Source organism: Macrobrachium nipponense, chromosome 15 (assembly GCF_015104395.2).
Source record: "Macrobrachium nipponense isolate FS-2020 chromosome 15, ASM1510439v2, whole genome shotgun sequence".
NCBI classification, from domain to species: domain Eukaryota; kingdom Metazoa; phylum Arthropoda; class Malacostraca; order Decapoda; family Palaemonidae; genus Macrobrachium; species Macrobrachium nipponense.
The window spans coordinates 60,711,673-60,724,211 of record NC_087208.1 but is presented as its reverse complement, the minus strand read 5'-3'; the positions used below and the strand labels follow the sequence as shown (position 1 = coordinate 60,724,211).

Genomic DNA, 12,539 nt, shown 5'->3' with positions numbered 1-12,539 from the left:
AGTTGCTCAAGAATATACTAAGTAACTGCTCTGTAAAGGTGGTGGAGCCCTGACAAAGAATACTTATATATTGAGCCACAGGAACGAAAGAATCTCTCTCTCTCTCTCTCTCTCTCTCTCTCTCTCTCTCTCTCTCTCTCTCTCTCTCTCTCTCTCTCTCTCTCTCTCTCTCTCTCTCTCTCTCTCTCTCTCTGCTCTTGTTCCTCCCTTGAACATGAAACAGAAAGGGCAGCGTCTTGATTACCCAAGCACCAAATGCCTTAATACAATTTCAGTGACTGATTTTAAGCAAAAGAGTGATTGTGGCAACCGAAAGACTATCAATACGACATTAGATAGGCAAGACTTGAGAAAAATAGGTTAAGATTTCCGTCGTTTTAATGCTGAATAGGATTCAACAACTGGAGAACAGCTCCTCAGTGGCATGATCGGTTTGGTCTTGGCCTGCGACTTTGGTGTTCGTGAGTTCGATTCTCGGCCATTCCATTGACGGGTCAGAGATGTGTTTTTCTGGTGATAGAAGTTCACTCTCGACGTGGTTCGGAAGTCACGTAAAGCCGTTGGTCCCGTTGCTGAATAACCATTGGTTCCATGCAACGTAAAATCACCATACAAACAAACAAACAAAAACTGGAGAACAAACCTAAAAGGTTCGCAAGCCATGCAATAGATGACAAAGGCAACAGCCTTGTGTATCTGATGCCCTGAACTTGGCCTCGTAACCCATTTTGATGTGGAAGATACTGACGTCTCGAGAAAAATCACGAGGTTGACTAATTAGAGGAAATGAAAGGAACTATCAGCTTTCGATGAAAATCAGTTCAGTTGAGTGGTATGCAAAATATTGTCTTCAAAAGATAAATCAATCTAGGGGTAGGACTAATCCATGCAAAGGGTCCTGGATAGTGGATTGTAGTACATAAAAAGCGATTAGATATATGGTGAAGTAAAATTTCATATTAGAAGTAGAAGTACTGATAGTAGTAGTAGTCGTAGTAGTAGGAGTAGTCAGTAGTAGTAGTAGTTGTTGTTGTTGTTTTGTATTGGACTGTGTAGGTGTACTCTACCTAGCAATTACCATACATTGGAAAATGCAAATGAATTATTTTATCCTTTTTCTTAGACTTTTTGGCCTTTATAAGTAAAAAAAAAATGTATTGCTTTTTTTTATTCATTTAAATCTCTGTCCCTGAACCATACTAACCGTGCTATGATGTAACTTACATTTTTACTCTGTTCTCTTACATCTGTTGGTGAATGAGGTGAATTAATTCGCGGATAGATTCTTAACCTTGCTTCCTAATGGTTTTCTTGACCCAGATTGACTACTAATACTTCTATTCAGGAAAGTTCTTATGCCCTGTCTGCATCTTATGATTACCTGGGTTCTTTATGATGGGATATGGGAGTCTTTTATATACCTCTCTTCCTTTCTGTCTTAGAAGCTTTATATACCTCTTCGTATTTCATGGCTTTGTTAAGATTTTAGGATATGATATAGAATTTAGAAATATTGTTGTAGAGTCTTTCTATTTTCTTTGTTATTGGATATGTAACTGTAAGGTCTGCCCTTACTTGATCACACAATCTGAATGTCACACGTAATATGTGTATATAAAAAATATATATATATATATATATATATATTATATATATATATATATATATATATTTAATTCAAATTTTGCGTCTTAATATTTTGTTATCGTGTATATATATTTATATTTGTGTGTGTGTAAATAAATTCTTCTGTTAAAACAGGATACGTCTCAAGTATAAAATGCCTTTAAACACTGCTTTAAAGCTAAGGACTATTTTGGTGGACTAACTTCCACCCTTGTCAAGGAGTGAATCTGGTACTTTTATATCATATATCTATATATATATATATATATATATATATATATACATACATACATACATCATACATACATACATACATACACTTAAGCACATTTGTTTGGGTATTGTCATGTATGGTTATTACGTAAGACTAGGTGATCAAGTACGAAGCAGTGCAAATCAGCCCTAAATCATACAACTTAGTAACAAAAGAGTTGCCAGATACCACCTATAATGAAAATTTGCATTTTCCTTCCCGTTGCAGGACGGCGTCCAACTACCAGTGCCGGTCGTGTCCTCCTTAGAGCAGAACACTTCCCAGCCCCATCATCATCACCACCACCACCACCATCACCACCCGCATTCCCGCCGCCCCTCCTTCCTCCACCACTTCGACGACGACGATGACGACTTCTCCACCACCACCACCAACACCACCAACACCGGCACGGGCACCCACGGCGGCTGCATGTCCGGCAGCGGGAGCAGCAGCTCCGGCCGGCAGAGAGGAGCGGCCGCGGCTATACCGCCTCGGAGAGCTTCGTGGGCGGGCCCGCGGACCTCTTCCGAGGCTGCTACGGCGCGCTGGACCCCCACAAGAAGGGCGGCCAGCCCGGGCTGGCTCTGCAGCGCTGCCTCCCCCCCACCTACTGGAGGGGGAAGAATATGGCCAGGCTTATCAAAGTAAGTGTAATACTACTGTTTCTGTCTCATCTGTATATATATATATATATATATATATATATATATATATATATATATATATATATGTATTGTAAATGTCTATATATTTATATATTTATATGTGTATATATATATTTATATATACATATATATGTATATACATGCATACATACATTTTATTATATATATACATATTTGTATGTATGTATATAGACTATATATTATATATGTATATACATTATCATTATTTATTTGTTTTGTTAATCTTGTCGGAATGGCGTGGATATGGTAAGTATTTAACTGACTGATTATTCGTAATTTATCCTCCTAGAGACTTACCCATATTAAGTCCGATCTTCAGTTCATTTTTTTTTTTTGGTTCAGGCAAATCTTAAGAATTATACACGTGGATTTTATGACACGTGATGGTGGAAACTTGTAGTGGGTCAAGGATTATTAAAGGAAATCATCAGCAAATGTTTGTACAACTCGTATTGGTGATGTTACAAGTCAGTTTTGTAGACTGTATGGAAGAAGGAGCTTAAAATATCGTCGATTCTTGGGCATTCCAATGAGATTTAAGAGATGTGTAATTATGGTGATAGAAGTTCACTCTCGACGTGGTTTGGAAGTCACGTAAAGCCGTTGGTCCCGTTGCTGAATAACCACTGGTTCCATGCAACGTAAAAAAAACAAATATCCTTGGACAAGGAATATTCCACACATTTAAAAACTAGGGCGCTGAACTTTGGCCTTATTCGGTTACATTAACTTCTGACACCTGACTTGTGACGTAGGTGAAGGTATGCGTCTCATTGAAAGGATAATATTCAAGTTTTTCGACACCAGTGTAATCATTTTTAAGCAGTAGAATATTACATTTTTATTATGTTTATAGTTTCGAGGATTAGATTCAGTAGACTTGCTTTAATGGTTTTAGATATATAGTTTTGATTTTGCAATAATTGTGCAATCAAGTTAATGCCTTTTCTTATCTTAAATTCGTAAGTTATGAGTTTTAATTAGATGTCATATTGATATTGACAAGTTCGTTAGAGGAATATGTATAGGAAAGCAAAAAAAAAAAAAATCCCGATCGCCTGTTCGAGCGCTTTAAATGCTTTGAAAAGTGTTGCAGCAGTGTGTCGTTTGATTAGAAATGAAGGATTAAATGGGCTTAAATTTTCATCTTCCCATATCTACGGGCTGCTCTATGAGCATGAGCCCGTGCTGGCATAAGGCCAGCTTAATCTCCAACGACAACTTACCATAACCTATTGACTTAAAATGAAACGAAATGGAATAACATGTACTGGTGATAGAAGTTCACTCTCGACGCGGTTCGGAAGTCACGTGAAGCCGTTGGTCCCGTTGATGAATAACCACTGGTTCCATGCAACGTAAAAGCACCATACAAAGAAACAAACAAAGAAATAACATGTTGAGTACTGTCAGCGGTGTATATTTTATAAATGATTTAATGTTACGACAGCATTACCGATTCAGCGTATGGTAGTTCATTTCCCTTTTAGGTGACTGTAAAAGAAAACTATTGAGATGGCTTTTTCTGTCTTCCCTCAGATCTTAGAAACTACTGAGGCTAGAGGGCTGCAAATTGTTATGCCGATCATCCATCGTCCAATCATCAAACATGCCAAATTACAACCCTCGAGCCTCAGTAGTTTTTATTTTACTTAAGAGTAAAGTTAGTCATGATCGTGCGTCTGGCAACAGGCTGAAATTTTCACGGGCCGTGGCTCAAAGGGCTTATACCGATACCACCGAATGATAGATCTATTTTCGGTGGCGTTAATTATACGCTGAACAGAAAACTCGATTGATTTTTTACTTGTTTGTACTTGCCTACCATATCTTCTGTTTTTGCCCTTGATTCTGTACTTCGATAATTTTGTCTTAATTTGGATCACAAGCCCGAAGTGATCGAGGACATTGCGTATGATCGATAGAATTTTTTTTTTTTTTTCATATTGGAATATTTAATGATTTCCTGCTCATCTCGTGCACCAAATGTCATTGTACAGTTACTGCATGATGTGATAAAACTTGCTTTGCTCAAGTTATTAAAAAAAATAGATAGTAATTGAAACAGAATAGTTCAAGACGTGCATTTCTGTATTGTTTGTGCTTTCTGTGGATAGAAATGGAAAGAAAAAGTCTTCCTGCAGTTACTGAATTGGTTTAAATAGGAGTTTTAAACTGATACCTCTTGGAAATATGAATTAAGCAGCTGATACAGAATTGTCAGGTGTTAGGAAGAAAGTAGTGTCCCAGTCGTATGAGGGTTAATATATATTTACATATATACATATGGACAAAAATGTTATTCACTTTCAGTGGTCATATTGATTAAATATATGAAGTAAAGCAATTCTGGTACTTCCCTTAGGGGTTTTATATCTTTAATGCTACGTATATGTAAATATCCTATTGGCCCAACTAAGAGTAAAACTTTGGATGGAAGCTACCCGCCTGAAAAGTACTTTGTACCCTCAAACAACAGAGCGAGGGCGAATTGATTTATACCCATGAGCAGAGCACTGCTGACGTATGCTTTGAAGCTCGTTAAGGAGGATAAGACTTAGAAAAAGGTTTATTGGGGGAGATAACTTTATAATTATATGCGATCGTAAATCATGATTACATCCATATGGCACCGATAATTACCTCCGCGAGGCTCTCCTGCTTTTAACTGCTGTATACACCAGGTTCCCGATTCTTTGCTTAGGCTAATAGGCGAGTATACAAGGTTTAAAAAATAAAAGAAATAATGTCCTCTCTCCCTCATGAATCGAATCTAGCGTTGTTCGAAATGTGCCTTCTCGATACAAGCATTTCCTCAAGGCTTAACCCAGCCATCCTCAACCGGGGTTCCACGGAACCTTAGGGTTCCGCGAACGATCGCCAGGGGTTCCGTGAGAGTTCTTGTTTTATTCAATTATTTGTTATTTATAAGTATTATGTTTCTCTTCGTTAAACATGCCGTGAGAAACCGTAGGCCTATCATTTATTTTATCGTAACATATCGTGCGAGTTTTTTTCCTCAGTTTTACTAAAGGTAATTATTACAAATGCTTAATTACGTGTGTGTATATATATATAAAAATATATATGTATAAAGATCAGAGGGCAGTGGAAACAGGCTGGTACATAAAAACAACTTTATTTGTGCCGACGTTTCAAGACAAGTCTCATTTTCCAGGCTGTAAATACAAAGGAATAAATCTTGTAAATTATAAAAACAAACAAATTATACAAAAATCTGTTTTTATAATTTACAAGATTTATTCCTTTTTATTTACAGCCTGGAAAATGAGACTTGTCTTGAAACGTCGGCACAAATAGAGTTGTTTTATGTACCAGCCTGTTTCCACTGCCCTCTGATCGTCATATATCGACTGATTAGCTGTCCACCTGTATCCTTTTCTATATATATATATATATATATATATATATATATATTATATATATATATATATATATATATATTGGGGTTCCTTGGGATGAGAAAAAATTGTATCAGGGGTTCCTCTAAGTGCAAAGGTTGGGAACCACTGCCTTAACCTGTCAGATAGTAGCATCTGTGCGAGAATTGGCATTTCCTGTCACTGCGTTAGTAATATTTCTGTCGTCTAGAATTTTCCCTAGATAAGACACTCAGAGGGAATGACAAGCACCTGGGAGAGTGTTTACTATAACTAGATTCACTTCAACCGTGCATCTAATGTCTAGGCCAGTCTCTTACGACGCTCCTGATTGGCTGTTGAAAAGCCAACCACGAGGCTGGAAACTCTCACTCTCTCGAGAGACTTCACATAGGCAGGTGTGTGTTCCAACTCTACTGAGGGGTACTTTTGAAAGACTTATCCCTCAGGAGAGTGGAACATACATACAGCCCTGTGGTTGGCTTATCAACAGCCAATCAGGAGCGTCGTAAGTGACCGGCCTAGACATTAGATGAACGGTTGATGTGAATCTACTATAGCAGTGTTATCTTGCTACATAATCCTGTAATTGACGGTGAAGAAATTCTGTTGTGGACATGAAAAAAATATTTTTTTCAAAGACGTGAAGTCAGAGGTAAAGCTCTGTAGTTTATGCCGTCAAACACTTATTATTATAAAAGATCTTAAAAAGATCATCAGAGCGCAGATTCTGAAGTATCGTATAGCTGCACGAAGGCTTTGGGTTCCTGTAAATAAATCTAAGACATGTTTTGGAGATGAATTTATAGCAGCGTATAATTGCTGACGTTATGTACGATGTTCATGCACTTCTCTGAATTTAGACATCATCTCTAAATTTAGCCTCGAAACGGAGATATACTCAAGCATGAAATACTTTTGTTTCTTAGTGCCAGGAGTAGTGCCGTCAGTGCACCGCATGCAGTGCCCTGTAGGCATTACTTAAGGTTCTTTGCAGCGTCCCATCGACCCCTAGTTGCAGCCCCTTTCGTTCCTATTACTGTACCTCCGTTCATATTCTTTTTCTTCCATCATACTGTCCACCTTCTCCTAACAATTATTCCATATAGGGGGGTAGTTCCGTAAGTGCACCTCAAGGGATGCACTGTAGGCATTACTAATGCTTCTTTGCAGCGTCCCTTCGGTCCCTAGCTGCAACCCCTTTCATTCCTTTTACTGTACCTCCGTTTATATTCTCTTTCTTCAATCTTGCTATCGACCCTCCCTTATCAATTATATCATTGTGCAACTTTCACACATTTAACCTGTCAGTTTCCGTTTCAGCGCTGAATGACCTCATAAGTCCCAACGCTTGGACCTTGGCCTAAATTCTATATTCTATTCTCTCTTGTATTACCTCATACTGTGATCGTGAACAAAATGGAGTATTTTGTTTTAGTAATTCAGTGATCTTTGGGAAATAATTTCTTTAAAATTCCAGAAAATTTGCCCTATCTAACAGTCAAGAAAATAAGATATATTGAAATCTATCTTGAATTGTTTCACAAAAGTAAATTAGCAAGTAATTACTTAGCTGATTTAGTTACTAATTACTTGGTAAGTATATTTATAAAAACTTCATTTTATTATAAAGATGTCCTTTTTATAAAAGTAAATTCCCAAGTAATTTCTAAATCAGGTAAGTAATTACTTGGTAAGTATATTTATAAAAACTTCATTTTATTATAAAAATATAATTTTTACAAAAGTAACTCCACAAGTAATTACTAAATCACCTAAGTAATTACTTGCTAAGTATATTTATAAAAACTTCATTTTATTATAAAAATATCAATTTTACAAAAGTAACCCCACAAGTAATTACTAAATCAGCTTGGTAAGTATATTTATAAAAACTTCATCTTATTATAAAAATATCATTTTTACAAAAGTAACTTACCAAGTAATTACCAAATCAGCTAAGTAATTACTTGGTAACTATATTTATAAAAATTTCATTTTATTATAAAAATATCTTCTTTACAAAAGTAACTTACCCCAAGTAATCACTAAATCAGCCAAGTAATTACTTGGTAAGCATATTTTTATAACTTGAATTTTTTATTATAAAAAATATCCTTTTTACAAAAGTAACTTACCGAGTACTTACCAAATCAGCGAAGTAATTACTTGGTAAGTATATTTATAAAACTTCATTTCAGTGTAATTTTTCTTTTTTAGTTAGTTAATCCACAAACTGGTCCGTTGAATGCTAGACCTCCTGCAACATCCTAAATGCCAGCGCTAATGGCTCCAGACAATCATACCCATTTAGAGAAAGTTCTGACGGCATGCCCATACAGGGCACCGAACAGAGAAAATTGGTAGTCTGGGTACCTGAGAAATGTTTGGGTTTTAAGATATACCTGTTGTTTATTCATCTCTTTCTTTCGCGGAGTTTTTTAAATGACGAGAAATAAATATTATGCCATTTTGGGGTTTCTTGTTCTTGAGTTTGTAAAGGTATTGGGTTAGATTAATTTTAACGATATATGTGTGTATATATACATATATACATGTATTATGAGTGTTAATGCGTGATTTCAATTCGAAACGACATTTTAATGAATATAAAAAAGAAACGAAATGGAGTTGTTACGTCTAATGAACAGAGCACAGGGATTTTATAAGTCATCAATTAACCTTTCATTTATCACATAGGGGGAAGGGGGGGAGGACCGGTTGAACCCAGTTTCTTAAAAAAAAAATTGTATCTATGCACGTGGTGGTTAGTCGACTGTGATGGGTTGCAGCCAGGATGGGGTTAGGGCATGGGGCTGGCAGCCACATCCCGAAAGACGTATTGATAATCGGAGATTATATATATGTGCATATACATTAAGCTACAAATGTCCTTTAATATCCAGTTCACTGTACTTTGGAATTAATATATTTTTTTCATATATGTTAACCAAAGGGGATTTTTTTTAGTTAATAATAATTGCGTCCTCACGTGGAGTCGAACCAGCGGACAGACGAGAAATCAGGACTTCAGTGACGTTGCCGAGTCAAATAACACGCACACAAACACCAACGTCGGTATGCCACACCTGGATGTGCCATTTGCATATTCTTGTCACTTAACCACCTGTACATTTTCACAGGCAAACAGGTTTGAAGTGTTACCATTCGAACTGAGAGTTTTTTGTTGTGTTAGTCTTTCTGTGGAACACGCACACACACACACACACACACATATATATATATATATATATATATATATATATATATATATATATATATATATATATATATATATATTATTCGAGCTACAAAACCTATCGCTATACCTCGGAATTTAATATATTTTCATATATGTAAACCGGAGGGGAATTTTTTAGTTGAATCGATAACGTTACTGTCGTCTTGATTCGGCCCTGTCTGCCGGACTGTGGTTCGATCCCACAGAGGACGAAATTATTATCGACTAAAAAATTCCCCTTCGGTTTATATATATGGAAATATATCAATTCCGAGGTAGAGCGAATCAGATATTAAAGGACATTTGTAGCTCGACTAATTTATATGAAACACGATGATGTATAAATTATTTATATATATATATATATTATATATATATATATATATATACGCATATATATATATATTATATATATATATAATACATATATTTATATGAGAGAGAAAAAAATTAGACATGAAGATAATATTCATTACTTTCGTACGATCCGTGCGGTAAAAGGACATGAGTCGTAACCAGAAAATCATTTAGAACTGGGATAAAGCCCCTTAGTGGCGTGATCGTATGGTGTTGGCCTGCCGCGAGTTCGATTCTCCGGCATTCCATTAAGGTGTTAGAGATGTGTATTTCTGGTGATAGAAGTTCACTCTCGACGTGGTTCGGAAGTAGCGTAAAGCCGTTGGTCCTGTTGCTGAATAACCACTGGTTTCCATGGAACGTAAAAACACCAACAAACTAACGAACAGGAACTGGAATGAACCTTTACAAAGAAAATGGGGAGTTGAAGCGATATCGTAAGGAGGAGAATTACGGACGTTCCATATTCGGATGACATAATGGGTCTGTCCTTCGTACCATCCCGTTTCCGTAGTTTGGCGGTGGATGCAATTATATATTCTAGGTATTAATATATATATATATTATATTATTATATATATATATAATATAATATATATATTATATATATCGAGCTACAATGTCCTTTAATATCTAATTCGCCTCTACCTCGGAATTATATATTTTCATATATGCTAACCGAAGGGGAATTTTTTCTCGATAATAGATTTACCTGTACTTGGGCGCGAACGCAGGTACATTATAAATCCAGGAACGTCAGTTGGGAAGCTATACCACCCAACCACCACGGTTCGGGGTTGGGTGGTATAGCTTCCACTGACGTTCCAGGATTTATAATGTACCTGCGTTCGCGCCCAAGTACAGGTAAATCTATTATCGAGAAAAAATTCCCCTTCGGTTAAGCATATATGAAAATATATTAATTCCGAGGTAGAGCGAATTAGATATTAAAGGACATTTTAGCTCGATATATGTATATGAATCACGGTAATGTGGTATGACTTATATATATATATATATATATATATATATATATATATATATATATATATATGAATGTATGTATGTATGTATGTATGTATGTATGTATGTATGTTATCCTATTATTTGTCAACTATATCAAGATAGACAACGTTTCAGTACATACTGCCATCCTTCCTCTCTTCCCCGCCCCCCGGCACCCCGTCCAATGCTGGCTCCACCAGGCGTGTCACGTCCATTAGTATTTACGCCATTGAGTAGAGAACATCTGTGTGCAGGTTTTTTTTAAATCTGTTCCGAATTTCATATGTCTCTCTCTCTCTCTCTCTCTCTCTCGTCTCTCTCTCATCTCTCTCTCTCTCTGATCTTTTGTTGTTCTATTTTCATCTTTCATATCACAACTTTCCTCTGCCTACTTCCTGCCCCCTCCTCCTCCCCCTTAGACCCCCCATTCATCATTCTGCCTTGTTTCATTCCACCCCCTACTTTATACACGTTTTCTTTCCTATAATCGCCCTTCCCATCCCCTTCCCCTCACCCCCACCCCATACCGGCCTCCTCCCTCCCATCCCCAGTAATGGGGTTGACAGTCAGCAAGTGGTTGCTGGCACCCTCATGTTGATGAGAAGAGTTGCTAATTCGGGCATATAATGGCGAGTGCTATTGTTTACCATATGCCAAAACGAAGAAGCTGAGGAGGGAGGAGGAACGCGCAGCCAAAACCATCGAATAAGATGAACCAGCGGCTCTAGCCTGCCGCCTCTTCCTCCTCAGATTCGATGGCCGTGGGGCCTTGGTCTAGAGGAGGAGGCTGTAGAGGCTCTAGTAGACCTACTGGTAGACCCTCTGGGAATGCTTGTTGGGGCAGGTCCTCCTGGCCGTCGTCGGCTGCTTTCGGTGACGAGCAGCAGCAGCAGTGGTGACGATGAAGGTGGCGCTGACGAAGGCACCGGTGCCGCTCTCGCTCTCTCGTTTTGTGTGTGGTTCCGCCGGGGTTTCTTGGAAAGAGCTTTCTTGGACGGGGTTGCTGCTGCTTGGTATTCGGCGAGGAGAATCGGAAATGTTCGGAGTGCTTTGAAAGTTGATTGGCAGTGTCGAGAGGAATTTGGTGTCATTGGATGTTGTTTTGTACCCGTCAGTGTTCACGCGGCTGGAAAATGACCGTCAATCTCTGTTAATTAAGACCATTTTGAAAACCGAATTGTATCTCACATGATAATATTTGTTCTGTGTTATCCACTTCCCAGCAATGTGATTTGATGTTGCTTGCAAGGTGAGGCAGGTATTGCAAACAGTAGTCGCTTCCCTGTGAAGGTGACATCGATAAGGGAAATGTTTAAATGTCATTGTTACTGCACGTCCGTGTGTTTTGAAAGTGAGTTAGAAAATGACGTACCTTGAATGTGGTCGCTGAGTGCCGCTTTGTATATGCCTGATCTGCTGTGAATACTTCTTGAAGCTGAACGCTTCGTATCATCTTAGGTAAGGTTGGAAAAGCATATGTTAAGTGTTCCTGATAATATTTTTAAATAATAATGGATTCCAGAACGTTTCGTTCACTTATATGTCATAAATGTATTTGATTATTTTTCAAGCGCATCCTAGTGGTGATTTTGATTTAGTATCGACCCTGTTTATTTTCGGTGGAATATGTATTTTTAAACAAAATAAATGTAATTGGAAGCCTTGCTGAAGGTGATCGAATTCTACAGTTCTTGTATAAAAATGGTAACAACATCGTGTTTTACTTAATATTTTTTCTTGTCTGTTGAAAGTTTTAGTGCTTTTATAATAATAATAATAATAATAATAATAATAATAATAATAATAATAATAATCATAATCATAATCATTATCATTGTAGCATAAGTCTTGAAATGGAGAAACCGATCCACAGTTATGTATGCATGTACGTACATACTATATTTAAAGATAAATTTGCAAAGATTGTAACGGGAAATCGAACATATTCAGGAAAGCTCTCTGTACAG

The 12,539-nt window shown here is 37.2% G+C and overlaps 1 protein-coding gene across 2 annotated transcripts in view; it reads left to right on the top strand.

The window, feature by feature from the left end:
• The first annotated feature begins 2,376 nt into the window (after nucleotides 1–2,376).
• LOC135195003 (1-phosphatidylinositol 4,5-bisphosphate phosphodiesterase epsilon-1-like) overlaps nucleotides 2,377–12,539 on the top strand; it is an 81,104-nt gene continuing 70,941 nt past the window's right edge. For both annotated transcript variants that reach the window (XM_064221276.1, XM_064221275.1), the window contains exon 1: nucleotides 2,377–2,526. In XM_064221276.1, the coding sequence (XP_064077346.1) occupies nucleotides 2,509–2,526 (18 nt within the window). In that variant the 5' untranslated portion in view covers nucleotides 2,377–2,508. The remainder of the gene's footprint in view (nucleotides 2,527–12,539) is intronic.